Source organism: Trachurus trachurus (assembly GCF_905171665.1).
Source record: "Trachurus trachurus genome assembly, chromosome: 10".
In the NCBI taxonomy this organism is placed as follows: Eukaryota; Metazoa; Chordata; class Actinopteri; order Carangiformes; family Carangidae; genus Trachurus; species Trachurus trachurus.
In genome coordinates this window covers 7,238,386-7,253,805 of record NC_139894.1, presented here as the reverse complement: position 1 = coordinate 7,253,805, position 15,420 = coordinate 7,238,386, and the positions used below count along the sequence as shown (strand labels likewise).

Here is a 15,420-nt window from a genome sequence, read left to right as displayed (position 1 = left end):
AAAAGAGCTGGGGAGAATATTAAAGGGTGTTTTTTGGCAACATGAGAGCATTTTGAATGTAAACAGAAGAGAGAGCAATCTGTGTTTGTGTTAGTACGCGTATGTGGGTGGTGAACATGAAGAGAGGGGGAGAACATGAGAGAACATGAAGACAAAGGATTAAGCTTGTCACTTTTTGCTAATTAACCAAGTCATTTGGTTTGAGCCAATAAAGACATGATTTTGGCGAGACTGTCTGCTCCTCCGGCATCCGAGCTACAGAACTGGCTCAGTGCAGTTTAACTAGTGGCAGCCTTAAAGGCAAAGTGTTGTATTATTAATCACCCTGTGGAAAAGCACAATTCAGGAGCATTTTTTACACTTTTAATGACACAGTTGTGTATTTGAGGGCCATTTTGTACTGTTTGAAAATAAGCTTTTATTACACGCTGACACATTTCTGACTGTGATAGTTGGACAAGGTTTTTTTTTAAATCTTTTCCAGAGACTTATTTAATAATGCACTCTCTTTTTTTGCTTAATTTTGACATAATGTGAGGTACCTGATCAACACCCTCTCCCTCCCACAGGGAGCTTCTCGCTCAGGTTGCAGCATCAATTAGTACAGCACAAATGGAGCAGGAAGGCATGAAGTGCACACTCAAGGTTACTTTGTATCTACACTATAGTCACATAGTGAATAATAAAAATAAAAAAAACAATATTTCATTTAGTTTGAAATCTCAGTTGCAGCAAGTTAAAATGTGAAATGTTTAGAAGGGACAAGAGCGCATGATGGGAAACAATCTTAAAGTCAGAATTATTCTTTAAATGAATTATGCCTTTACAGTAATTCATGTATCAGCGACAGCAAAACAACGTGAGGAAAAGAGATAATCTTCTAACCTAGAGGAGGTTCTATCATCACATTATTTCTCCTTTTCCTTGCAGGCCATTGAAATTATACACTCTTAAGTTAGATAAACTAGCATAATGGAAAGAGAGACTACACTGCTGCAAAAATGTCATGCTTGATGCCCCCACTAGCCTGTGTCTTAATCATCAAGCAGATAGATTATGTTTCACCCGTTGAGAAAGATAATAAAAGTAATCTTTAATGAGAAAGGCTGCGGCTGGGGCAACTGAGGATAGGTTAAAAAGAGCAGAACGTTGCCTGGACACAATTACAATTAAGATGTATTCATACCTTCTTCAATTCAATATATTCACTTTCCACACCACTACATTTCTGCCCTGTGCTTCCTGATCTTAGACACCAAGAAAATGTGTGTTGTTTATGAGCAGAGCTTATAGGTTTGACTCACTGCTGCATTTTATATATGTGCACTATTTAAATCAATCACAGTGTAGGATGATATTGAGTCAGCCGGCAATTACGTTTTATTTCCTGGAGGCAATGTTCTGTTTATTGCTTGTTTTTTCCAGGTGATTTTGGAGTGGCCCACAGACCTCGCAATTAGCCCCATGGACAACTCACTCTACGTCCTGGACAACAACATAGTGTTGCGCATCACAGAGAACGGCCAGGTGAGCATCGCAGCCGGCCGGCCAATCCACTGCCCGCTGGCTGGACTGGAGCGCGGGGTGGCGGGCGGACAGCGGGCGCAGCTGACCCCTCTGGAATCCGCCGTGTCCATCGCCGTGTCTTTCCACGGCGCCATTTACATAGCGGAGACAGATGAGAGGAAGATGAGCAGGATCCGGAAGGTTTCTGTGGATGGAGAGATAACGCATTTGGCGGGAGCTCCCTCCGACTGCGACTGCAAGAACGATGCCAACTGCGACTGTTACCAGACAGGGGACGGCTATGCCAAAGATGCCAGGCTCAATGCTCCGTCTTCTTTAGTGGCAGCTCCAGATGGAACGCTCTACGTGGCAGACCTGGGCAACATCCGCATCCGGGCCATCTATAGAAACGGGCCAACTTTGGCTTCCAACACGTACGAGGTGGCTTCCCCCGATGCCCAGGAGCTGTACGTGTTCGACAGCAACGGCACCCACCAGCACACGGCCAGCCTGCTCACCGGCGACTTGAAGTACACCTTCAGCTACAGCACGGAGAACGACATCACGGCCGTCACCGACAGCAGCGGCAACACCCTGAGGATCCGCAGAGATCCCAACCGCATGCCGGTGCGGATCGTCGCCCCTGACAACCAGGTGATCTGGCTGACCATGGGCACCAACGGCAGGCTGAAGACTCTGACAGCGCAGGGGCAGGAGCTGGTGCTTCTCACCTACCATGGTAACAACGGGCTGCTGGCCACAAAGACGTCGGAGATTGGCTGGACAACTTTCTACGAGTGAGTACGGAGCGGTCTGATTAAAGTTGCAATTCAATTCAATTCAATTCAATTCAGGCCTCTCACATCTGGAAGCTGTACACATACAAATGAAACACGCCTTGTCCTGTCTGCATGCTAATACAAATTATAGAAACAAAGTCACTTTGCATTCTGGCAGATTTTGTTATGTCTGGGAATAAAAATATATATATATATATCACCTGCTCCTCACAGATGAGGGGGCAGTGTTAACGGCCCCGTATTTGAAGACTTCATTAAACTTCTGTTGGAGCTTGTTACCTGCCGCAGATCGGAGGTTGACACTAATATTTATATTGCTTTTTAATTCTAAAATAAAACCTCAAGCCATGAGGTGCAAAGACAAAAATATTTTCTGTGTGTTTGTGTGTGTGTGAGTGTACTTGCATGTGCATAACCCTGTGTGTGCTCTGTCTGGTCTCGCAGCTCAGTTCAAGTTTACTCTATAATTGGCAACTGCACTTACCTGCAAACTGCTTTAGGGTGCACATTTAATTGAAACCTAATTATAACATTTGCCTCAGATCTGTAAAATAGCCTAGTTACACTTAAATAACTCAATATCCGTAAAGTTAAGTGCTACTTTTTCAAATTATTTTTTTACTTGATTAAAGGGTGCATGTTGCATTCAATAACATGTTGTGTTGACATGCATTGCACAGATTTTAAAAAGTTAAATAAAAGAAAATGACCAACTCGTGATTTGGTTCCATAATGACAATCCACATGGACTGTAACAGTAATGACACTTTATTTTGGTGGCATGGCCTCTCAGTGATTGAATTTTTCTTCCTTGTGTAATTCACTGTCATATCACATTACACCATGAATGATATCCTCACTATAACTAAAAAAGAAAAAAAACAAAGCCTTCAGTTGAGATTATAATGATGCATCAATCATCCAAATAATTGAATTCATTACAAGCCAGTGGGTTTTGTATAAGACTGATAACTGAGGAGATGTGTCAGTCTCCTTTTTCAAATATTTGGATTGTGCATCAGGTTGATAGTGACACCCTTTCACGTCCGCTCTGAGAGAAAGAAAATGTGACATTTTAATTACAATGAATTTGATGGGTCTTACACAACAAGTATAAAAGAGCTGATAATTGAATACACTGGCGACAAGATCCCTCATACATATCAATGCTTTTGTCATTTTATGTTCCCTCTGTCACACAGCTATGACAGTGAAGGGCGGCTAATGAATGTGACGTTCCCCACCGGAATGGTGAATAACTTGTACACGGACATATACAGCGCTCTGACGGTCGACATCGAGAGCTCCATGACAGAGGAGGAAATCAGCATCATCACAAATACCTCCACCATTCGTGCCTTCTACACTCTGGCTCAGGGTGAGGCTGCGCTTGCACATTACCCCACACCAACCCCCTTCCCCCCTACACCCCCACACCCTCCCGACTCAACACAGCTATTTTGCGAACGGTTATTTGTCATTGTTTCTGGGGTTACCGGGCCAATGTTGAGTAAGCTTAAGTCGTGTATCATTACAGCTCACAAGGTCTGACAGATGACAGTGTAAATGATTACTCTCTCAGTGTGTGGATTTGGGTGTCAGGGAGACACATCAACCTTGTGTCTGAATGGTTTCTGCTCTCCGCCGCAGCCTGATGGTCCAGTTATTTCACGTCGTCTTTATTCTTTTGACAGGAAAATTGTGTAATTTGAAATACTATGACTGTACAAATAACCAACATTCACTTTAGGAAATTACTGTACCATCCACATTAATTTCAGTTTGTAATTACCTTTTCCTCTGATCTAAGTGTCACTTTTTCCTTCACTTTTTTTTGTTTTTGTTTTGTTTACAGACCAATGTAGAAGTAGCTATCAGGTTGGCTTCGACAACTCGCTGAGGATTACCTATGCCAACGGGATGGACACCCACTACCAGACAGAGCCCCACATCCTGGCAGGCGCTGCCAACCCGACTGTAGCCAGACGCAACATGAGCTTGCCAGGGGAGAGTGGGCAGAACTTGGTTGAGTGGCGCTTCCGCAAAGAACAAGCCAGAGGGAAAGTTATCGTGTTTGGACGCAAGCTTAGGGTACGTTTTGAGGATTTTTCTTCCTTCTTCTTTGATGCACATGCAAATGATAGTGGATATTTCCTGGGATCTTCTTTAGCTCAGTGGTAAATAGAGCATGGCGGCAGCGACAGTATAAGGGCTAGGGAATCAATAACCAGCCCTGGTTAGCCATGCTGATAATCACTCAAAATGACTAAGAAATTACACAATATTTTATGTCTGTGTCTTTGTCACTGTCCTTGTTTCAACCTTGCAAAAAAATATTTATGCAATTCTCTTTTCCCGTTAAATTTATGAGACACATCAACATTTAGTTCTGTATTTTAGAGGGTTATCAATATTCTAGTACTGTACATAAGTCCAACTCCTCGTATTTCTCCTTCTTCGAATCTGACTCTCAGATTTATGATTTACACGACTTCATGAACTGAACTTGGGCGGTTACTTTGCCTCACAGTAATTTTCATCTCCACTAAATTTAGGAGGTTGTGATTTAAGTGTACCTGAACAATCGCCAGAGTGTCTCTCAGTTTAATGAGCCTCGTGAAGGGGGTGTTAATCTCTGTGACAACTGTAGTGAAAATCTCTGTGAATAGTTTTGAGAATCTTCCAGACAGAGAGCGGCGATATCAAAAACCTAGAATAGGTTTTTCATAATGTGCTATTGCGTAAAATATGTGCATAGATTGTGTTGACTGTGTTATCTGTGTTAAATGTTATCAGAATAGTAAGAATATAGTTGCTTTTATTTCTGTCTTACCGCTTCCTATATAAAATCCCTCCTACAGGTGAATGGACGGAACATTCTTTCTGTCGATTATGATCGCACGCTGAGGACAGAGAAGATTTACGACGACCACAGGAAGTTCCTCTTAAAGATTATATACGACACAGCAGGCCACCCCGTGCTCTGGGTGCCCAGCAGTAAGCTACTGCCGGTTAATGTGAGCCGCACAAGCAGCGGGCAAATCAGTGCCCTGCAGAGAGGTCCCACCACTGAGAGGCTGGAGTATGATAGCCAGGGCCGCCTGATCTCCAGGGTGTTTGCAGATGGGAAGATATGGAGTTACACCTACCTAGAGCAGGTGAGAAAATAAAATGAGCGGGGAATGCAATATGTAAGATATATTGTACTGCAGCATGGTCATTATCACTGCGGGGTGGATCAAGATCCTGACATGTAGCAGAGGTCACCCTGAAGATACTTATTTTGCCATAATCACTAGAGTACTGTAGCTCCATGCACACAATTCTGCTTATTGCACAGGTACTTGGCAAACATAGTAATCATTTTACACTGACCGCAGATTGATGAGCGGCGGCGTCGACAGGCAGGAACATGCAGCTTACATGCAGTACTCGGTTAACGAGAATAGACCTAGTACGTCATCGTAGGACATAACAGCATAATTTCTGCCTCCCACTTAGGAAGCCCTATTATTTTGTGCTCGCTGGAACAGCTTAGACATTTAACGCAAGTGAGTCATTGTTGTGAATGTTGTTAATTACACTTGTGCTTTCCCTGATATGACATGTGAAAACTCTCGCCTCTGAAAAAGGTCTGTTCTGGAGAAATCAGAGAAAAAATTATCTACAGAAAATTTAAAAAAAAAAAAAAAAAAAGCATGGGGTTACTGACCAACCATCTCCATCCCTTTGACATAATTGTGAGAATGAGCTGAGGCTAACAAAGACTGGACACCCCACAAATAATCACCACCAAAATCCCAACTGTAATCGAGACGGTTGAACATTATGTGCTCAAGCATTAGAACTAATTACAACAACAAATGAACAAGTGGAAAAATAGTCAGATGTATTGTAATGAGAGTGTAGCTATTAATTTATAATCCACTTTATCAGTTTAGTGCAGCATTTAGTTCACTCACCTTCAGCTCTCTGCACAGTTTAGCCATCTGCAGACATTCTCCTTTGTTTCTTGTGCAACTTGTACAAATTATGTAGAAATTAGAGGTAAAATCTTTTTCATGAATGTCCTTTTTTTATATATAACACAATACAATTGAAAATGCTTGCAGGATTTCAGCAGTTGCTTAATGACTGTAATCACAGCCCATTGTGCCGTTTCTGTATTTAGACAGTTGTTGAATATGTGCTCCTTTCTCACTGCTAAAGCCGGTGAAAGTGTCAGTGTTGGTGGAGGCAGTTGTGTGATTGTCTTTTTTAGCTCTCAGCACATCTGTCCCTAGCTTTGGTGTACACTATGAGATTCTATTTCTTTGCTAAGGAAAAACATTGAACCAAAGCTAGATTACACACGATGCATTACAGTATTTTAACAGTCTATTATGGAACATGCGCGCTATGCAGAGATAAAAGAGGTTTTCTCAGCCGCTCCTGGCTACATCCTGTCATTGCGTGACCTGGAGGAGCCATGTCAACACTCTGACATAAGGAACACAGAGAGCTCAGGGAGCGCAGGGAACCTGGATGTAGTCACGGATGACTGGGCATGACATTTTAACAGAAAAGGTGGTGAACCTTTAGAAGACAGTCCACACCGCAGACTGCATGCACTGTAGATTAATTAAACCAGTCCCGGTGGAGCTGGAGTTGAGAGCACGCATCACTTATGTCAATAAGTGCGTGTTACTGGGGTGGAGAATTTGTATCTGCTATTTTACATCAATGGTAATTTCGTGTGTATTTATTATGACTTCAAAATGAAACCTTTAAATTCTGCATGGACAGATTAGAAACTGTGCGGCACAACTGGAAGAGCTGCTTTCCCACACTGCTGCCTCGTTCTGCGTTTTAGTCTGGTTCCTCGTATTACAAATATATTATGTATAAATATTACGCAACTCAAGGAAACACTTACTATGTTGCTCTTTTCCCTCCAGTCCATGGTACTCCTGCTCCACAGTCAGCGCCAGTACATATTTGATTTCGACTCCCTGGACCGGCTCTCCGCTGTCACCATGCCAAGTGTGGCGCGCTACACCATGCAGACCATCCGTTCAGTGGGTTACTACAGGAACCTGTACCATCCCCCGGAGAGCAACGCCTCGGTGGCGGTGGACTACAGCGAGGACGGCCTCCTGCTGAGGGTGGCTCACCTCGGTACGGGACGCAGGGTCCTGTACCGGTATCGGCGGCAGAACAAGCTGTCGGAGATCCTGTACGACAGCACGAGGGTCAGCTTCACCTACGACGAGATGGCGGGCGTGCTGAAGACCGTCAACCTGCAGAACGAAGGTTTCATCTGCTCCATCCGTTATCGCCAAGTGGGTCCCCTGGTGGACCGGCAGATCTTCCGCTTCAGCGAGGACGGCATGGTCAACGCACGCTTCGATTACACCTACGACAGCAGCCTGCGGGTCACCAGCGTGCAGGGCGTCATCAACGAAACGCCGCTACCCATCGATCTGTACCAGTTCGACGACATCTCAGGAAAGGTCGAGCAGTTTGGAAAGTTCGGGGTGATTTACTACGATATAAACCAGATCATCTCCACCGCCGTCATGACCTACACCAAGCACTTTGACGCACACGGCCGCATTAAGGAGATCCAGTACGAGATCTTTCGTTCACTCATGTACTGGATCACGTTCCAGTACGACGATGTGGGCCGAGTCATCAAGAGGGAGATCAAGATCGGACCCTTCGCCAACACGACCAAGTACGGCTATGAGTACGACGTGGACGGCCAGCTCCAGACTGTGTACCTGAATGACAAAGTGATGTGGCGCTATACGTACGACCTCAACGGGAATCTGCACCTGCTCAACGCGGGGAACAGCGCCAGACTTCTCCCTCTGCGCTACGACCTCAGAGACCGCATCACCCGCCTCGGAGACATCCAGTACAGGATGGACGAAGACGGTTTCCTCCGTCAGCGGGGAGCGGAGATCTTTGAGTACAACTCCAAAGGACTGTTGGTGCGGGTGTACAGCAAGAGCGGCGGCTGGACGATTCAGTATCGCTACGACGGACTCGGCCGCAGAGTTTCCACCAAAACCAGCTTGGGGCAACACCTGCAGTACTTCTACGCAGACCTGAGCTACCCCGCCAGGATTACACACGTGTACAACCACTCCAGTTCAGAGATCACCTCGCTCTACTACGACCTCCAAGGCCATCTGTTCGCCATGGAGATCAGCAGCGGGGAGGAGTTCTACATCGCCTGCGATAACACTGGAACACCTCTGGCCATCTTCACCAGCAACGGACTGCTGGTCAAACAGCTCCAGTACACGGCGTACGGGGAGGTCTACTTCGACTCCAACCCAGATTTCCAGCTTGTGCTCGGGTTTCACGGAGGCCTGTACGACCCTCTGACCAAACTGCTGCACTTTGGGGAGCAGGACTATGACATAATGTCTGGAAGGTGGACTGTTCCAGATGTCTCCACCTGGAAGAAAGTTGGCAAAGAGCCCACTCCTTTTAATTTATACATGTTCAGAAATAACAACCCCATCAGCAAAGTCCATGAAGTGAGAGAATACGTTGCAGGTAAGTGATGTGTTCCAGTTGATCCTGCCATTACTTTTGATGATAATTACGGCTGCAATTAATTCTTTTTTATTAATAGATTCATTATCACTTTTCTGCAATTACTTGTTTTATCTAGAAACTGTCTCAAAATATTGAAAAACATCCAGTTCAATTTGCTAATTAAGTTGTTGTATCCTTGTTCCAACTGATCATCGATCAAAACAGAGTTTATTATAATATCTGACAGAGAAAAGCAGCAGATTCTCACAATCACAAAATGGAACTTGTGGCAACTTTTTTTTTATCAGAACAGTTTCTGTGCCATTATCAGTTGGCAAATCAAAAAAACATATTGTTTCAGCTCGAATGATTATAACTGATCTGACTGGATGAGGATTATTTGTAGCTATACCTTTAACTTGTACATTTATGTGTACAGTAGAATCATTATTGTTTGATGTTTCAAGCATTTAAAAGACACGTTTTAAACTTTGGCAATCTGCATTTGTTTCTCACTCAATATGCAGCACAAATATTTGCTCAATATTCTCCGGAACTGGTTTTGCCAGTGAGAACGCTGGTACAAAGATTTCCATTTGGTAACTTTGAACTTTCTGCCTTTAATTTCTTTTACTTGCACAGATGTGAACAGCTGGCTTGTAACCTTCGGCTTTCATCTTCACAACACCATTCCTGGGTTTCCAGTCCCAAAATTCGATTTAAGCATGCCATCCTATGAACTGAGGAAGAGCCAGCTCTGGGATGATCTGCCGGTGGGTAAAATTAATATCTCTTATGTGCAATAAACAGAATAACAAACTATTATGAATCTCTGGCCAGCAGACAGTGTGCTTTTGATTGTGCTGGGGCTCAGACAGACAAATAATTTTCCTTTTTTCTTTTGCATCAGTATTTTGATGCTGCCGTCTCTTAATTGGATTGCTATGCATTTCATAGAATAGCAGTTTTAATTGGGCCGTATTTGCATAATAATATGTATAATAAGCAATGTGTATTTCCTCTGTCTTGTTGTTTTTAGTTATCAGCTGAACACTTTAACAGTTTATACATTATAAAATATAACATACTGTAAATAAATATAAATATTGGGGTGCAGCTACTTTTAAAACAATCTTTTGAAGCTATTTATGCTAGGCTTCTTTAGTCTAATGCCCTAACACAAAAAGTGTTGCTGTAAAATTGTCATGGGGGATTTATCTACTTTTGGCTCGAGAACACAGCCTGAAAAACACCATTATCTTAAGACAGGGATGAAAAACTCTCTGAAGCAGAGCAGTAGCTGGTTCTAAATGGCCTGGAGAGTCAGGTTCTGCCATGTTCAGGCGTTAACGTTTCACTGCACTTTTCCTACAGTCCATCTCTGGGGTGCAGCAGGAAGTAACCAGACAAGCGCACTCGCTCTTGTCATTCGAGCGGCTGCCAGAGGTCCATCTCAGCCGAGGTCGCAGAGGTGAAAAGTCTTGGCTGTGGTTCTCAGCGGCGATGTCTCCCATCGGAAGAGCCGTAATGTTCGCCGTTTACAAGGGCAGCATCCACACCCACACGCTCAACGTGGCAAGTGAGGACTGTATCAAGGTTGCAACGATCCTCAACAACGCCTTCTATCTGGAAGACCTCCACTTCACCATAGAGGGACGAGACACACACTACTTTGTCAAGCCGGGCCTTCCGGACGCCGACCTTGCCGCGTTGCACCTCACTAGCGGACACAAGACTCTGGAGAACGGCGTCAATGTGACCGTTTCCCAGTCCACCACAGTCATGGATAGTCGGACTCGCCGCTTTGCGGACGTGGAGATCCGTGCCGGTGCTCTCGCTCTTCACATCCGCTACGGATCAACGGTGGATGAGGAGAAAGCGCGAGTGGTTGAGCTGGCCCGTCAGCGCGCCCTTGCCGGGGCGTGGGCACGAGAACAGCAGCGGGTGCGTGACGGAGAGGAGGGGGTCCGCCCCTGGACAGAGGGGGAGAAAAGGCAGCTCCTGAGTAGTGGAAAAGTTCTGGGGTACGATGGGTATTATGTGCTCTCTATTGAGCAGTACCCAGAGTTAGCAGACAGCGCCAACAACATCCACTTTCTCCGGCAAAGTGAAATTGGGAAAAGGTAACGATACGAGGTGCTTTTTCTGCCAAAGAGACTTTGACGTTTTGGTGGAGATATACTGGTGGACAAAACCAACAGCAGCTGTAATCAAAGTTGCCGATATGTACCCTGAGTGTCCGTGTGTTTTTATAACTAAAAAAAGAAGAGAAAAAAAATACAAGCAGTCAAAAGCAATGCTGTGCATTGTGACCTAGGGACTACAGAGTAAATGTATAACTACACCAAGCCTTAACATGGCAAATTACAGGTCAGTTCCTCTGTAGCACAAGCCTTTTGGACTCTGGACTCTCAAGCAGAGGAATAGTGGTGTCTTTGGAGCAACAGTGAGCTAGTTTAGGTGTCTTATGTTTGTTTTGGTTTTTATCAAATGTGGCTCGACAGAAAGTATTCTAAGAGCAAAGGAAATGTTTACATTATGCATATCTGCACTTCTCTGGAAGTACAGGGCTCACGAGTTCACCTGCCTAGAGCCGGCAGTGTCCTTGAGCAGATGTTTGTTTTTGTTGTTTTTTTAAAAACCCAGAGACTTCTGACATTAGACTGATTCTCACCAAACAGCCACTATGTATACCAGATTTAGCACTGTAAACATCAAAATGTCTTATTCTCTTTGAAATGCTTTTAAATGAAAAAAAGGAAAAAAAAAGAAACAGTTTCCATGTTCAATACCCAATATTCATTGTGGAGAAAACGGACAGCAAAGGTATGAAGAACTTTGTCGGGGGAGACAAAGGCACAGCTGTGTCTTGGATAGCACAGGGACACCATGTTTTGTAAATTATGCAAGAGTTTTATGGCGTTTTTTAAAGAAACTGAATAAATGTCTGTACTAGTCATATTAACAGTAATTTATGTTGTGTTTATACATAACAAATAAACAGCTGATTTTGATTTTTTTTCTTTTTTTTGATTTTTTTCAGACATGTATTTCTTTTTTTATGTTCCTCCTAATATGGCTAATGTGGGGCTTCTTCACAATGCTCTGTTTAAGTAATTAACAGAAACCTGTGCATGTAGTGACAAGTATTTACAAGTGGTGATGTATCTATAACATGCAGTCAACTATTATTTCCACTAAATTTAATGTTTATTGGGCATAATGCCTTTTGACCTGGGGTCCTGTCCAATGAATATTTCATCAACACAAATATTTCATGAACCCATCTCACATAAACAAGGTTACAGTGGATCCAAATATAGATCACGTCCATGTTCTCGGTAGGTCTAATTTTTTTGAATGTTAAATGCACTCATGGATTAAAATGATATTGGGGTTCTTTTGGGTGTGTTGTTTTTTTAAGGATTGGACCAGTTTTTTCTTTCTTTTTTTATTCTTTTCATCTACAGCTCAGCTTGAATGATAATCAGATTTGACAAAACATTGTGTGAGGTGGTGGATATAATACTCGCTTAAGGAAGTGTTGCTGAATATTTACGTATTCATGCCCTCAGTAGGCAAAAATAAATAAAAAAAATAAAACTCACAAATTACATTAAAGATTAAAAACACATCTGAGCTGCAAAACCAAGGAAGACAAATGCAGCAAAACCCTTGAAGTCAGTGGCTGGAGGCTGTTCTCAGCCGGAACGTGTACATGTAAATTGTGGGTGAAGAAAGTTTTAGTGCAAACTAACCTGAAAAGTGTAATCTACACGGTCAGCGCCGTGGTCACACAGGATGTGAGGTTCATCTGTGAACACTTATATATTATATGTAGGTTATGATCAGCTTTCCTCTACTCATGCTAAGTGTTATTCATCAAAGCACAGAAGAGTTTTGATGATAGAATGCATAATTCTGAAAACAACCCCTCCATATGAAAGTGATTTCTTTTTCATGGTAAACTTCAAACGGCATTTCAAACCAAATGGGAGTAGAAATATTCTGCTCAGAGGTTGTTTTATGCCGCTGTTTTTGACCTCCTCTCTGCTCCGCCAGCATCTCACAGATTCTTTACATCGTATCAGAGATTTAAAAAAGATAAGAAAAATGTTTCAAGACATATAGAACTCAACAAAACTACAGTACGTGCCTTTGAATTTGCTTGGCTCCAAATCTGAAATACACATACTGCATCTTCGAAGATCTCATCAGACTCCCTCAGGGTATAGCACCCCTCTCCACCACCAAGTTATAATGAAACGTCTTATTAAAGTTCCCCTGTGAGCCATTTTCTATTGTTCCTTCACACTGAAATTACTATGAACTTATACAAACCCCCCATTTGTTTTGATACATCCATACAAAGAGTTTCAAACCCCTGCTGAAAAATCTTCAAATACAAACGCAGCTCTGCCAAAAGTGTTCAAATCTTTCACTCCCTTAAAAGTCCTTTGATGCTCCCTAGTGGTACAAAGTGCATAGTTCAGACAGCCATCCAGATGACTGTTTATCTATATATCATGCAGCAGCACATTTATTAGCACTGTGCTTTCGTAGAGGACCGAAAAAAAAGTTGTGAGTGAGCTCCAGTTTCAAATGATTCAGTCAAATTCTAGTAGTGTGTGAGCCAGATGTTCTGGAAAGAAAAAAGGCCAAAAACATCACATTTTGGATTCTCTAGGTTAATTTAAAGAGACATCAAATGGAATAGATAAAGGGCTAATATGAAAATGATCCACAGCACTGCTGCAGTATCACACTGTGACCACAGAAGGCACTGCCAAAGCAACAGTGCGGCCTATCACGACGCAGTGCAACTAGACCTACTTCAAAGGCTTATATAAAAGAGATGGCACGACATTGCAAGAACATCAAAGACCTAAAAGCATCATGCAATAACCACATCAGAGCACTGGAAAAATGAAGCTTGTTTTATAATTCAGTCGGGCCTCAATTAATGGCCGTAACACAGAGGTAGCCATATGGAATCGCAGTGCCAAACATGAAAAGGCTGTGAAAGCCATACAGTGTGTCCCATTTCAGAATCACAATCAGCAGTCGAAGGGAAAAGCCACCGCCACATCACAGGCGGGATGAGGCCTGAGTTTGTCAGTGCAGTTTGTATTTACTCAGGTTGGGTTGATACTAGTGACTACTTTTATGCAGCACAGCGGCCTCATGTCAAACTGCTTGTTACTGCAGCGAATCAACATCTTTGAACTATAAATTTTGCATCCGCCACAGGCCAAAATCTGCCGGATGTAGGGATTTAGGAAACAAGCTTACAACCAAGTTTAAATTTTTTATAGAACCTCTCCACTCCAAATCAATTACGATCACATGATGTAAAGCTTCCAGGCAGGGAAATCTGCAGTAATTTAAAGTGAAGATGAATTTATACTGCAATTATTAATGTGATATTAGCAATGCATGATCAAGTGCATCAACCAGGCAGATTAGATAATTATGAACATAAAATAGTCAACAGGCCAAGGTCTCTAATGAGCTTCTGGTAAATAAAATAACAGTGTGTAACTGATTGCTTCTCCAAGGCCATCACACATTTCAAGTCTAAATGTACATCTCCCTTCACCGGATGTATAGATTTCAACACAGTTGCTGCGTGATATTTTTGTAAAAAAAAAAAAAAAAACATTTCTGTGTTGGTGTGCTTCCATGACTTTTTTTTTTTTTTTTTTACCACAGCTACTTTTTCTGCCAACAAGTGTTATTAGATTTTCACAAGCTGACATGTTCATTATTGTTTTTTCTCACCTCATGCTGACAACCTGTGGACTGTCGCCTCACAAACTCCATCAGGACCTGTGGATGGATGAATAAAACCACATCTGAGGAGTGCAGCAGGAGGCGGGAAGAACGATTTTCAAAACATGAACACTATGAATTCACTGTAATGAGGGGAGAGTTTATCGTTCTCAATCTCAAACTGTAGCAGACAAAGTAAAAGAAATAAAATTGATTTGATTCAAAATTCCAACATTCAATCAGCAAAGCCACAAAACAATCTGGGCCTTTATTGGATTACATTTCTGAACTTAATGGCTTTGTATTTCATGAAAGGAAAGGAAATAAACAGTGGAAAGGACATGTTTTATTTTCCAACAATTATTCAAGCAGCTGCACTCACGACCTTAGTGTATGAAATAAAATCAGCCTTGTATGCAACACAAAATAACTGTCAATGTACTGTAAAAGAAAAGGAAGGTCACATTTCTCTGCAGATGTTGGTTTATTTTTCTCTTATAACAGAATAATTATTATATTTCAAAATGAAAACCGTTTATTTTGAGCTTTGATAAGATCTTTTCCTCGTGTTCACAAGGAAATGGAGATCAAGAGAGCTTGACATATGATCTTGACATATTCTAAAGCATCATTACTTTTCTAAAAAGGGAATAATGGAAATCAACATACAGCAATTTCTACCACTTATCTTGTCACTCACTGTGATGCAAATCTTTATGGCTTTATGAGGCTGCGACTGAGCAAATATCCCTGCAGGACTGAGATATCCAGACATGATGAGTGAGTGTCGGAGTTAGTTTACTTTAACCTA

General features: G+C 42.5%; 1 protein-coding gene and 1 long non-coding RNA gene across 2 annotated transcripts in view; one reads left to right on the top strand and one right to left on the bottom strand.

Annotated features, from left to right (window-relative positions):
* LOC310992478 (teneurin-3) overlaps positions 1–11,503 on the top strand; it is a 123,339-nt gene extending 111,836 nt beyond the window's left edge. The window contains exons 22-28 of the mRNA XM_083980542.1: positions 1,426–2,303; positions 3,509–3,684; positions 4,162–4,397; positions 5,168–5,464; positions 7,244–8,855; positions 9,480–9,610; positions 10,212–11,503. Of these exons, the coding sequence (XP_083836668.1) occupies positions 1,426–2,303; positions 3,509–3,684; positions 4,162–4,397; positions 5,168–5,464; positions 7,244–8,855; positions 9,480–9,610; positions 10,212–10,964 (4,083 nt within the window). The 3' untranslated portion in view covers positions 10,965–11,503. The remainder of the gene's footprint in view (positions 1–1,425; positions 2,304–3,508; positions 3,685–4,161; positions 4,398–5,167; positions 5,465–7,243; positions 8,856–9,479; positions 9,611–10,211) is intronic.
* The window catches only part of LOC310992479, a 49,155-nt gene that overhangs the window by 31,901 nt on the left and 1,834 nt on the right, over positions 1–15,420 (bottom strand). The window contains exon 2 of the long non-coding RNA XR_014595688.1: positions 14,619–14,666. This is a non-coding gene — a long non-coding RNA (uncharacterized lncRNA). The remainder of the gene's footprint in view (positions 1–14,618; positions 14,667–15,420) is intronic.